The sequence below is a fragment of the Antennarius striatus genome, chromosome 6 (assembly GCF_040054535.1).
Source record: "Antennarius striatus isolate MH-2024 chromosome 6, ASM4005453v1, whole genome shotgun sequence".
Lineage (NCBI taxonomy): Eukaryota > Metazoa > Chordata > Actinopteri > Lophiiformes > Antennariidae > Antennarius > Antennarius striatus.
Window position 1 is genome coordinate 4,707,942 of NC_090781.1, and position 14,150 is coordinate 4,722,091.

At 41.0% G+C, this 14,150-nt stretch overlaps 1 protein-coding gene across 1 annotated transcript in view; it reads left to right on the forward strand.

The window, feature by feature from the left end:
- LOC137596578 (cGMP-inhibited 3',5'-cyclic phosphodiesterase 3A-like) overlaps nucleotides 1-10,416 on the forward strand; it is a 71,267-nt gene extending 60,851 nt beyond the window's left edge. Inside the window, exons 3-15 of the mRNA XM_068317232.1 lie at nucleotides 810-1,052; nucleotides 2,226-2,371; nucleotides 2,483-2,586; nucleotides 3,117-3,360; nucleotides 3,563-3,639; nucleotides 3,998-4,194; nucleotides 4,535-4,672; nucleotides 4,909-5,020; nucleotides 6,341-6,448; nucleotides 7,417-7,616; nucleotides 7,994-8,197; nucleotides 8,385-8,546; nucleotides 9,786-10,416. Of these exons, the coding sequence (XP_068173333.1) occupies nucleotides 810-1,052; nucleotides 2,226-2,371; nucleotides 2,483-2,586; nucleotides 3,117-3,360; nucleotides 3,563-3,639; nucleotides 3,998-4,194; nucleotides 4,535-4,672; nucleotides 4,909-5,020; nucleotides 6,341-6,448; nucleotides 7,417-7,616; nucleotides 7,994-8,197; nucleotides 8,385-8,546; nucleotides 9,786-9,944 (2,094 nt within the window). The 3' untranslated portion in view covers nucleotides 9,945-10,416. The remainder of the gene's footprint in view (nucleotides 1-809; nucleotides 1,053-2,225; nucleotides 2,372-2,482; nucleotides 2,587-3,116; nucleotides 3,361-3,562; nucleotides 3,640-3,997; nucleotides 4,195-4,534; nucleotides 4,673-4,908; nucleotides 5,021-6,340; nucleotides 6,449-7,416; nucleotides 7,617-7,993; nucleotides 8,198-8,384; nucleotides 8,547-9,785) is intronic.
- The last annotated feature ends 3,734 nt before the right edge of the window (nucleotides 10,417-14,150 follow it).

The following is a 14,150-nucleotide window of genomic DNA, read 5'->3' on the forward strand; positions in this document are numbered from 1 at the left end:
GGTATATAGACTGCAGGAGCTGGGGATCGGACCCCTGACCTTGTGATAAGTGAACAGATGCTGTACTACTGAGTCATAGCTAAGCACTTACGCTTCATCAGGAGCACACTAACATCATTTTACACCTGCTAAAAATGACTATGTTTTATTTTGGTACTGAATTGTTCATTGATTTGTGATCAAATTCAAAACCTACAGCATCATTTGTGCTCTTTTTCATTTAGAAATTGTGTATTCTTTCTCCCAGATTCATAAAAAGTGACCTATGATGAAAACATGCATAGACTGTCTATATCTATGTGTATGTGTGAGTGTGTTGTGTGTATGTTTATGCGTACATGTCTTTCAAAATGTTAGAAAATCAATATTAAATTAAAGAGCTGATTAGCCCATGTTGACATTATCTCTGGAATCCATTGTTGAAAACATTCACGGTTGACCTTTGACAGACCAGCCTTTAGGGACATTGGTCAATAATCTGAATCAATGATGTATGGTAGCACATAACAACAAATATACACTAGGCATGTGGTATTTATTTTCTTCATGACATTTGTAACACAGTGATTCATAAATGAAGGTTACAATTTAATCTTAAGTCATCCGCTCAAATTCTAAACTTTTACACTTACAATACAACATATAGAATACAATGACAGGCAGGAAGTTCCACTATAGAAGGATTATGAAATGTTTATTACAAAGATAGCTTCCAATACACAGTCAAATTTAGCTTTTCTTTCCTTTCCTCAGTTCTGAGATAAAGACGCTCATTCTATCACTTCCCCTTTCCGGTCTTCTCTCTCCAGTCTACAGGCACCAGTGTGGTCGTGGACATTGCAGTGATGGGTGAGGCCCACGGTTTGATCACAGACCTGTTGGCAGACCCTTCACTGCCCCCAAACACCTGCAGTTCTCTGAAAGCTGTCAGAAACCTTCTTGGCACTCAGATCAGCCTCCAGCCACTCCACCGGCCTCGCATCCCTGCCGACACACATACCTGCTCTGACTCAGAAGAGGGGCCAGAAAAAGAGAGATTGGCCATTCCAAAGGTAACGTGCCTGTATTTAAAATGTGTTTTTGGTTTTCAAATAACATCTAACTTCAATTACAAAAACCTAAAGATATAAACTGAAGGTTCACAAACCAGCTCATAGGAAAGATTAATTAATTAAAAGCATCACTTAGATCCCCTTGGAAAAAACAAACAAAAACAGGTTGTAATAAACAATACTGATCTGATTACCTTTCAAAGGAACACTATACAGAATAAAAACTGCTTTAGAACATACATCCATCCATTTTCTTGTATACAAGCCAACTGTAGTTGTGTCATTACAGCCGCTTTTCTACTTTGCGGGCCGTGGGTCTGCTGGAGCCTATCCCAGCTTACTATGGGTGAGAGGTGGGGCACACCCCGGATGAGTTGCCAGCACATCGTAGGGTCACACTAAAGACAAACAACCACTCACACAAGCATACATGCAGACATACACACACACACACACACACACACACACACACACACACACACACACACACACACACACACACACACACACACACACACACACACATATTAATCTGTCACTTCGTATATTGGCCTCATTTTCTTCCTTGCTGCTTGTCGTGCAGCTAACAATGATGCACAAGCTCCAGAAGAGCTTTTTTTATTTTTTTAATGTCTTACAAGACCATATTTTCAACATGTACTGTATGTGGACACTTAAGGCGGCCTGGCAACTAAGTAAAGCGTGTGATGCAATCCAGGGTAGTATATCAAGAAAGTGACAAGTAGTTTTAACAGCATGTGAGGGCATTCAGAGGACTGACCAATGTATTGAAATCCAGAGATGCTGCTTCTGTCTAGCTGATTGTGGATTCATGAGTCTGTGTGTGGAAGGTATAAAGAAATTTTGAAGACTGAGGCACATTGAGTTTTGTCTAGTTGGAAGTTTTGTTTCATTTCTTTAAATAGATGTCTGACTGCAATTGTTCTGTCTGCTTGTTGAATTTATGTCCAGTTATGAGCAATAAATCACATTCTGTCTTATGTGTGTCTAGTAAACACATATTTCATATTGTAATCACTCAAAAGTACAACGTAGTGTTCTATCATTTTTGATGCCTATTCCAAAGCCCTGTGGTATTAATGGCATCTTCCTTCCTTCCATCTCTTTAAAGCTTCTGTGAGTGTGTAATGGATGTATTTATCTGCATCACAGCGTCTAAGACGGAGTCTGCCCCCAGGATTGCTCAGAAGAATCTCATCAACTTGGACCACGACCACCTCCGCCACGGGTCTGCCCACCATCGAGCCTGGCCCTCCACGTCGAGACCGATCAGCCAGCATCAAACACAATTCAGACGGGTAAGCCTCATTCACTCGCTTCAGTGAATCCTAGCAAAATAATTTTGAACAGTAACAGACCAAGAACATAGCCTTTTATTCATTATGTGATGGTTTTTTATATTAATTCAGTGAAACATGGAACAACTCATTGATGACCATTTCAAAGAGCCGCTCCATGTCTTCCTCCTGTACTGCCTCCAACCATCTCTACAACAAACCACTGGGCAGACCAGGTGTGTGTGTGTGTGTGTGTGTGTGTGTGTGTGTGTGTGTGTGTGTGTGTGTGTGTGTGTGTGTGTGTGTGTGTGTGTGTGTGTGTGTGTGTGTGTGTGTGCACATCTATGTATGTTGAGTATGTTGAATAAAAGAGGTCTGCATTTACATATATTTTGTTTTTGAATATGACGTTGACTATTCATTGCACTTATCAAGTTCCACATTTGAAAAATTGCTTTTTGTTGTTAATGCATGAGGGTAAAAAAGACTAAGATGTGATCAGCATGGACCGATGATTTAATGTCATATCACTATAGAAATATCTAAAACTTCAACTACTGCACGTTACTAATGTGCTGTCCGCTGAAACTATTTTTTTTAAAATAAACGGATGTGCAGCAGGTTAGATGTCATTATAAAAAAAAATCAGTGTTTCTTTTTCTTGTTGTCCCTTGTCTTCTCATTTTTCTGTTCTTAATGATAAATCAAACTTGTATTTGAAGGTGCGGTCTGACACCTACTTTAATGTGTGTTGCGTTATTTTCAGGTTTCCCCCCTTCCAACGTGTCACCTCTGGGCTCTCCGTGCCCTTCTCCTTCCATCCAGTGCACTCCCCTGTCAAGCCCCACTACAAAGACATGTTCAGTGCAGCTTCCTGAGCTGGCCGGGGTTCAGACAGAGCAGACCCCTGGCTTTGTGGGCCCCACAAGTCACCACAGAGCCTTAACTCATAGCCAGAGCGCCCCAAGCTCCACCACCCCACACTGGCGCCCTCCATCACTCTGCGGCAGGTGATGCCCTGGACTTTAATTAATTTCCTGTTACCTTCTGATTAGCAATTTGGATACTCAAATTCCCAAAATGAACTATATTAACTGCATGTGTGTCCTTATTTGTCCTCAGGGCTGCTTCAATAATTAGATGAGATTGGCTGATCAAATTAGAGTGTATCCTCTCAGTGTGTCAACATTTTTTTAAATATCTTTCTCTCAGCTGTGGGAGGCCTTTCAACAACCGACTGGGTCATGGTGTGGAATCTTCTGACATAGGAGATAGAATATCACATCCAGGTAAACTAGAGCAAGTTGGTGACACTAGACATGTTCATCTGGTTGAGCTAGAAAACCTGATGTTCACATTCTAACCTCATTCGCATTCTATAAAAAAGAGAGATTTAGTTATACTGTAATCTGTTATAATTGAGCAATCCAGCACGAGGAACTGATTTGTGAATCTTCTTGAAGTGATATCAAAGAAAATCATCAGAATGTAACCTGATTGATAAATGTAGACTCTGTTTCCAGCTGATTTCCCAGGCTGATATTTCCACTCACTTATGCCAACCATCTTAGCAGCTTCCCTCTCTGATTCATTGGATAACCATATAAAATGGTTTCATGAATGTGTATCATGTGTGACATTTCCCAGATGAACGTGCCATAGTGTCTTCAGACTACGACAGCACCTATGACAGCACCTATGAGACCAACCACAGTGACAGCAGCGACTTTGCACAGAATGAGGACGATGGAGAGGGAGGGAAGAAGCAGTCTGAAGCAAGAGAACGTGGCAGGAAATATCTGACAGAGGACATCATTCTTCAGCCGATCCTGTCATCACCAGAGGTAGGCAAATGTTCAGGTACAGTTTGGTGATGAGTAGTTAATTTTATCTTTAACGTGTTGTTATGTGCCAAAAATCCCTCATAAAACAGCAATAAGAACAGATGGCAGCTCATTTTATTCTGACTCACAGTACGTACGAATTACCATAGTTATTTTAAGTTGTCATGGTTTTTAACCTTTATATATTTAATAAACCACAAGCAACAATGCAGTCTCTATTTTATTAACCTTTATTTAACCAGGCAAGCAATTAAGAACAGGTTCTTATTTACAAATGCAGCCTGAGCAAAGAGCAGTGGCTCTTAGAGAGTGTTGTTCTCTCTGTATCTTTACCTGACAGGAAAAAACAAACTTGGCCCTGGACCCTATAGTGATGCCAGGGCTGGAGCCACTGATGACTCAACTCAACAAATGGAACTTTCCCATTTTCAGTCTTGTTGAGAAGACCAACAATGAAAAAGGCTGCATCCTCAGTCAGGTACGCACAAACAAATGAGTAAATGGTAACAACGGTGTGACATTTATGTCTTGTGAACATATCAACACTGGATGCATTAAAAAGGAGTCAGTGGTGATCATATACAGCATATGTAATTAGCATTAGCTCTGATTCTGGTACTGAGATTAAATTTGTATTGCTTGAAACAACAACACTAAATGTAAATGATAATATGTACGGAAATGAGATTTGATTCATATCATATCATATTCCAGGTTTCCTATAGGCTCTTTAAAGACACAGGTCTGTTTGAGACCTTTAAAATTCCAGTGCAAGAGTTCATGAACTACTTCCAAGCTTTGGAGAATGGATACAGGGTCATCCCTTGTGAGTAAATATTTTCCTTCCATAACGTCTGCCAAGGAGGTTATAATTCCACTATGTCCATCCAATGGTTTGCTGGTTTTGGTTGTTTATTCATCAGCAGAACTGTGCCATAATTAATTAACCAGTTTCCACAAATCTTTGTGGTAGGGTGGGTCCTCAGGCTTTTAGTGGAGGCATGATGTCTGCTGAGTGCCATTCTAGTTGAGTGAATTGTTGATGTTTAGCGTTACTCTTTTCTACCACAAGGTGGATGCATCACATTATCAGTGAAATCAAGCCCTCTAAAAGTTCTTTGTCTCCCTGTTTCAGTCATTTGTGTTTGTATGCTTATGTCACTCATGGAAGTTAATATTCACTAAGTTCAGTTTTAATGAGAAAACTACAGACTTTTCATGGTGACCCTGCTTTTATAATAAATATGAACCAATGTGAAAAATATAAATCAATCAATCAATAAACTTTCTATACTTTGAAAGGGAAAGCTACTGCCTTGCAGCACATTCGGAAGAGCTATAAGAGGGATACACAGTACCATAACAGCATATAGTCTGCATTATATTAGAGAGGCTTTTAACATACAATTTCAGAATTTCCTTTTAAATTTGTGATGAAATGACTGAAAAAGATGCAGATTGAGTAGAAAGTACAATAATATCCTGAATACACAACATCAGAAAAGGTTCTCTTCATTATGTAAAAATATTTTTCCACATATCTGCATCAACAATGGGCCAAAATGAGTTTGAAATCACTCACACATCAGATCTGCAAATTTCCAACACTGTGCATCCTGAAGAAGAGAACACAGCCTTACATGAGTCATACTGTGTCATCAACATACCTGATCATTGATGTGATGGCAGAACTACGATGCTTCAGGCTCATGATGAAAACATACTCTTGTTCACTAAATCTACTGTGGTGAGGTTCTGCTTGAACAATCGTCCCTGCAGTCTGTGTGTTTGGGCAGGATTTTGAACTGAAGTTTTTCCTGTGGGTATTTTATTGATTGGTTAGATTGTGTGAATCTGTATCACTCCTGAGACACATAACCTACCATTCATGTAATCTACTGCCATTGTCTGAATGAGTAAGTGCTGGCTTGCTTTGAGAGGTTGATGAGGCCAGTCCTTAATTTAGTACAGCTACCCAAGAACAGGGTTCTATCAGTTTAATATCTGGTCATGTTAAAATATAAGCTCTTATTAATTTTTTTGGTCTGTCTACTTGCTTAGGTGTACTGTGTTGTGTATTCATCTAGTTCCACTGTTGTCTTACTGCCCTCCACTGGTGGGAATAAGCATGTTTTGCTCTTCTCAGACCACAACCGGATCCATGCCACTGACGTGCTGCATGCTGTGTGGTACCTCACCACACAACCTGTGCCAGGCCTGCCCCTCTTGCTGACTGAGAATGGAATACACACTGGTAAGAGCTTTTAATACATTTAGCAACGGCTTTAGACAACTGCACAAAAACATTCACTCTTTAGATGCATTCTGTCATTCTCTCTGATTGACGATTTAATTGTTGGCTTGAGTGGTGTCAATTATGGACAGACTATTTTTAAAAAAAATTTCTCCCTTTACTGTCAAATAAATATACCCTTGCCACACCCTTGTGTCGCAAGGGTTCAATAAATTACATTAAATTACATGTGTGTGGTTTAAACTCTGAATGAAGTTTTTTAGCCTGTCTCTCGCACATTTGTTGCTTTCAAGACAACGAATAAGTGACAAAATAAATGCGCCCTAATGAGCAACTTGTAAAGGGGGGTGGTGCCTTGCTCGAGGATGCCTCTGCATTGCTTGGGAAGAGTGTGAGCTGACAGTGGGAGGTGTCAGCTCACACTCTGGGTGAGTGGTCAGGAGCAGAAATCGAACCGCCGACCTTGTGATCATTGCAAGACCCGCTCTTCTACTGAGCCACTGCTGACCCAAATAAAAAAAAAAAAAAAAAAAAATAATACAGTAGTCAAATAAGTGTCAAAAACATTCACAGGGATTGCTTTCAAGACAATGAATAAATGACAAAAGATAACTGAACAGACATTTATTTTAAGGCACAGGCAAATACATAAAGAAGGCTAAAAGACAGACAGACAGAGAGACAGACGGACAGAGAATAACTAGTTAAGTTAATTCTTAAATAGTTAACACATGTTGGTCTGTTAAATATTCTCATTTCTGTTTTCAGTGATTTAGTATTTAGTACGCTTTCTTTTTATGACCTATTTCACAGTCAACAACACTGGCGTCAAATATACAGAAGATGAATTGTTGAAATTATCTTCCCAAAAACTAAATTTACATCAAGTAAGAAGATGGCTTTTTACATGATGTAAAATTAGTAAGAAAACATTGACAAACAGCTGAGCTGTTTCTTTTTCCTTGTAGACTCAGAGAATGGCATAATGCCTGGTTCAACAGGCTACCTGGTATCCAAGATGAGCTCTGTGCAGGAAGAAGGTTATGGCTCCCTGGCTGGGCTTATTCCTAGCCTAGAGTTAATGGCCCTTTATGTAGCTGCTGCCATGCATGACTATGACCATCCTGGAAGAACCAACGCCTTTCTTGTAGCTACCAGTGCACCACAGGTAAATGAATGTTAGCAGGGGTGGTGGGGATGAATCAACTGAGGGATGTCACATTTTCATCTAGAGTAGATGCAGAAATTTACATAAAGTTAACTAACCACAACAGCAAGCTTCATCATCTTCAGCACATTAAGCTCACAACATGGCTTAAGGATGAACATTTCTATTTTTTAAATGTTATGAAGTGTTTATAAAGGCTGCAAGTAATAGTGAAAACATTACTGTGAACTAAATTACAGCTGCACAAACCATCAACATCATACTACTGTAATGTAAATTGCAATTGTTGTAAACTTCAGTACTTAAATGAATGTTACCCAACCTGTGTGGAAAGCAAACAAGCTTAGATGGTTTCTCCTCTTGGTCACCCAATCTAGGCTCTTCTATACAACGATCGTTCAGTCTTGGAAAATCACCATGCAGCCTCTGCATGGAACCTCTTCATGTCTCGACCTGAGTATAACTTCCTGGTTAACCTTGAACACGTGGAGTTCAAGCGCTTCCGTTTCCTAGTTATTGAAGCCATACTGGCCACTGACCTCAAAAAGCACTTCGACTTCTTAGCAGAGTTTAATGCAAAGGTAAAGAGAGCATACATCATCCAACTGGTTATTTTGTCTCATCTCTTGTCAATTTTTTGTACTGTTCTAATAGAAATGTTCCTTACTCCTTTGCTTAACGAAATTTGACGACCAACCAGTTGAGAGTTCTTTACAGTCCATGTCTGGATTTGTCAGTATGCAAACCTTTGTTTGCACAATTCTCTAGGTTGGTGATGATGGAGTTTCTGGTATCGACTGGACAAATGAAAATGACCGATTGCTGGTGTGTCAGATGTGCATCAAGCTGGCTGATGTCAATGGACCACTCAAGTGTAAAGAACTGCACTTGCAGTGGACAGAGGGGATCGTGAACGAGTTCTATGAACAGGTAACATTATAAATCTCTATATTCTCACCGGAACAGGTGTTCTGTGGAGAAAAACCACATTCTCAAAGTTAACTAAACATATTTAGGTATGCCATGGCTTGCGTCGTTTGGAGTTACGTCAATTACATATTGGTTTTAAAAAAATCATACATGGAAAAATAAAAATCAAGTTTACATTGTTTTACTTGACTTTACATCTGTCTGCCACAAACATTGAAGTGGTAAAATCACTAGTAAAGGGTAAAAGCGCATAATATCATGTTAATGTAAAATAAATAAATAAATGACCCGCAATGCAGAAAAAGTGACAAGACCGCAATGTTTTTTCTGTAATATATTAAAAAAAAGATATTTTGTAAGATTGAAATAGATTAGTATTCACCATATATTACTGAAAATGCATTCATAAATAAAATACATTACAGAATTGAGAATGGTTATTTTTGTTTTAGTTACGTTGTTTTTCGACTCCTCATTAACAAAGTTATCTGAGGTATACCTACAGTACCTTATTGTTAGATTAAAATTTACTGTGATTAAGTACTTACCAATACACACTAAAATTTCGTGGTGGAATTGCTGCTAACATAATTGAAAAAAATGTGTAAAACAAACAAATTCAAAGGCAAAATTCAAATCCATCCATCCATCTTCCACTGCTTATCCGTAGTCGGGTCGCGGGGGCAGCAGCTTCAACAGGGAGCCCCAAACTTCCCTTTCCCCGGCCACATCCACTAGCTCTGACTGGGGGATCCCAAGGCGTTCCCAGGCCAGTGTTGAGATATAATCCCTCCACCTGGTCCTGGGTCTGCCCCGAGGTCTCTTCCCAGCTGGACGTGCCAGAAACACCTCCTTAGGGAGGCGCCCTGCAGGCATCCACACCAGACACCCAAACCACCTCAACTGACTCCTTTCCACGCGAAGGAGCAGCGACTCTACTCTGAGCCCCTCGCGAACAGCAGTGTTTCTCACCTTATCTCTAAGGGAGACACCAGCTACCCACCTGAGAAAGCCCATTTTGGCTGCTTGTATCCGCGATGTCGTTCTTTCGGTCATGACCCATCACTCATAACCATAGGTGAGGGTAGGAACGAAGATTGAACGGTAGATGGAGAGCTTTGCCTCTTGGCTTAGCTCCCTCTTTGTGACAACAGTGCAGTAAAGCGACTGCAATACCGCTCCTGCTGCCCCAATTCTCCGTCTAATCTTACGCTCCATTGTTCCCTCACTCGTGAACAGGACCCCAAGATACTTAAACTCCTTCACTTGTGGAAGGACCTCATTCCCCACTCGGAGAAGGCAGTCCACCGGTTTCCTGCTGAGGACCATGGCCTCAGATTTGGAGGTGCTAATCCTCATCCCCGCCGCTTCACACTTGGCTGCAAACCGGACCCGTGAGTGCTGTAGGTCACAGGCTGATGACGCAAACAGGACCACATCACCTGCAAAAAGCAGCGATGCAATCCTCAGGCCACCAAACTGTAAAGCCTCCTCACCACGACTACGCCTCGATATCCTGTCCATGAAAATCACAAACAGAACTGGTGATAAAGCGCAGCCCTGGCAAAGGCCAACAGCTACTCGGAACAAGTTCGACTTACTGCCGAGAACCCGAACGCAGCTCTCACTTTGGGCGTACAGGGATTGGATGGTCCTGAGGAGAGGCCCCCTCACCCCATACTCCCGCAGTACTTCCCACAGTATATCCCTGGGGACTCGATCATACGCCTTCTCCAAGTCTACAAAACACATGTAGACTGGATGGGCATAGTCCCAAGCCCCCTCTAGGATCCCTGTGAGAGTAAAAAGCTGGTCCATTGTTCCACGACCGGGACGGAACCCACATTGTTCCTCCTCAATCTGAGGCTCGACAATCAGCCAGACCCTCCTTTCCAGCACCTTGGAGTAAACTTTCCCAGGGAGGATGAGGAGTGTGATGCCCCTGTAGTTGGCACACACCCTCTGGTCCCCCTTTTTAAAAAGAGGAACCACCACCCCAGTCTGCCACTCTTTCAGCACTGTCCCAGACTTCCACGCAATGTTAAAGAGGCGTGTCATCCACGACAGCCCCTCAACACCCAGAGCCTTCAGCATTTCCGGGCGAATCTCATCAACACCCGGGGCTTTGCCACCGTGCAGTTGTTTAACTACCTTAGTGACTTCGCCCCGAGAGATTGACTCTGAACCCCCATCATCCTCCAGCTCTGCCTCTGCAACAGAGGACGGGTCAGTTGGGTTTCAAATACGAAAATGAAAACTGGAAATTTTTGGTATTTTGGCAGGAACAGTATTTGGTATTTTTGTTCCGGAATAGAATCGGAACAGAAAACAATTGTAAACTGGTGAATACCGGGTTTTTTTTGTTCTTGAAAAAAATATTTGAGCTCATGTTTCACTTCCTGTCATTCACTGGAGGCGGGATGAGAGCAGACAGAAGTAGCGGCTATCAGCAGCAGTTAAAAAAGGGCAGTCTCCCAGTCACCATTTATTAATAACAGGTAAACATTGCAGTATGTCAATCTTAAAAATGTTTGATTTAGACATTAACTCATTGGCTGCAGTCATTTTCCGAGCAGTGTGTCCCCGTACTGCCAGCGCTTTGTAGCAATATTGAGCTATGGGAGAAGCACAATGAAGATCTGATGTTCAGCAATAAATGACATGGTGGAAGTTATTCTTGTCTTATTTCATGTAGTGTTTAAGTAGGAGGCATAAGCCTTAACTACAGTAATATAACTGTCATAAAGCAGAGGTGTAGTGCTGTGGGACTGTTTACTGTAGGGCAGGGACATATCTATAATTATAGTCTATAGTATATAAACTAATTGCTTTAGTTGCCTATTTAAAGTCCTTAAATTACTGTATTCTGCGCACCATTCGGCTCATTGTACAAAGAGTTGCAGTCTAAATAAAAGAGTATATTTCTGTACTTTAACCGGACACACAGCGCTCCTTATTGTTCTGTGCATGCTAGCTAACAGAAGCAAAAAGGTGACTGTAGTTGAACTGTGTTGTAGTATGTATTTAAATAAAAAAAATACACCGACATTATTTTTTAAATATGTTTTTATTTCTTTATTTTTTTGATAAATCTGTGCTAAATCCTTCGAAGTCCTCATCTTCGGTCTGCATTGAATATCTCAGTAGTTTCACTATCGCTGACCGTCACGTTTGCTGGCTTTATCGAAACATCAGACAAAAGTCGAAGCAGACACATTAGTCCAGGATCCACAATCCACCACATATTGTGGGGGTGTAACTCGCTTGGCACTGCCTCCAGTCCTGATAAACGTGTGTTCACGTCTCTCATCCATCACTCCACGACGCCCCAGCTTAACTTTAAAGGCTCTGTTCACACCGATGTCCAGAGGTTGGAGTTATTTCGTTAATCCTCCAGAATGATGGCAAGCTTCGAATTCAGCTGCTTGACAGAAGTGGTGGTGTGGGGGGGCATGGAGTCACAGACCAAGAGAGATGGTGAAGCGTGAAAAAAGCCCCCCGGTCTCTCTATGTGAACCGGAACAACCTGAACTGATAACCTGGAGTTTACATGTTGCGTTGTAAGCGTGTCTCCTCGCTGACTCCATTGTCGTCGGGGGTCTTTAGCCAAACAATTGTGCGGTACAGCACCGGCATACACTGTACTGTATACCTTTACCTACCGGAGGTGTGCCGGACGTAGCCTCGTGTCATGTGCTCTAATTGGTTTATCGCTGCCGGCGTACGTAGTGACGTAATACGTCCTATGTCGGCGGACAATGGCCAATCTGGCGAATCGCTGACGAAAATCACACAAAAACATTTTTACAGATTTTGGAACTCAGGGTACACGTAAGACGCTTGATGTTAAAAGGCGCAGCATTAATTTTTGAGAAATTTTAAGGTTTTTAAGCGCGTCATATGGTGCGCAAAATACGGCACCTACATATTTATATTTACAAGGTACATTATTAACCGGTTCAGGAACTTTATTATTTCGTTCTAACCCGGAATGTCAGTTTATGGGTGGAGCGCAAAACCGGAAACGTTATAATTCCGTTTCTGTTCGGAACGAACCGATTTGCAAAAAATTCTGGTTCAAAGCCCTGTTTTTTCATTTCTATAGTATTTTTTTTTATGTTAAAAACTTCCAAATGAATCAAAAAGATGTCTGTTGTATATTATTTGTTAAGAATTTGCTGTTATGCTTGATTACAGTAATAGGAAACATCCATATATCCATCCATTTTTCTTGTAGACGAGACAACCGTAATCTCTATAGACGCTTTTCTACCTTACAGTTTCAGGGGTACGCTGGAGCCTTGATAGAAACAACAACCCTATAATTATCTTCTGTCTAAGATTTCTCCAACATCAAAGTCAGATGCATAACATCAGCTCTGTCATTGATACACCTTGGTCCTTATAGAATACGGGAGTCCGAGCACTTAGCTACTAGCTCATGCATTTGTTTACCAGTGTTTTAGATGAATGCTCAGCAACAGATACTGTCCTCGACCAAGAATGGCTCATATTGTCAGTGCAATTAGTGCAGAGCAAGTTGATAAAGATCAAGTCTGATTACCCTCTGAGATATGATACATGCCTAGTAATAACATTTTGTGGAAATAATTGCTCTCAATTTACATTTTTAAGGCTTCATCAAGGCTATTTTGCTACTGCAGTCAGTAGTACTTTAATATTCATTTTTTCCAACAGATGTTTGTTATCAAAGGGTTCCTTTTAAAATTAGCAGTCTCTTTATTAGTGTTCATAATGTATTCCAGTCCATTTCTAGGTGACCACAAATAATATCAAGCCACTGTGACGCAGCTTGAATTCTCTTCCGTACAATTCTGGGAGGGTGAAGTATGACAGAGTGGATGAAAGACAGAATGTGTAAATTGTTGTTTTGCAGTATAGAGGAGACAGATCACATCAAGGTTATTTATGCGATGCAATATCATGAATCACAGTTGCCTTAAGGGGCTTTGATCACACTCATTCATAAATCACAAGAATGGAACTGAGGGTCTTACTGAGAGCAGAGCAAACACATTAACTCCCAGCCAACCCCACCTCTCCCCACCAAGAGTTTCATCATCATTTTCAAATATGTATGGTAGACATATTCAAATTAATAAAAGTTATAATCAGTATAGTTAAAGTAAACAATGCTTTTTTTTGCTATTTAGCTGTTCAACTACAGAGCAGAGGTGAAAGATGTTCTCTCTTTAAATCTCAAAATAATTTAAAATATGTGTTCTTCTTTCAAAACAAATGCCATTATTTTGTGCATTTGACATCTTACTCATTTGTACCTTTCTAGGGTGATGAAGAAGCAAGCCTTGGCCTTCCCATCAGCCCATTCATGGACCGTTCTGCTCCACAACTGGCTAAACTGCAAGAATCGTTTATCACACACATAGTGGGACCTCTGTGCTCTTCATACAACTCTGCTGCTCTTATGCCGGGATACTGGGTCGGCTCACCTGAGGGAAAAACGGATCCGGAAGAAGCAAAGGAAGGACAAGAAACTGAGGAAGAGGAGGACACGGTGGATGAAGACGCATCAACAATCTCTGACAACTCCCCTACGACAGGTTCTAAATAATTCACATTATA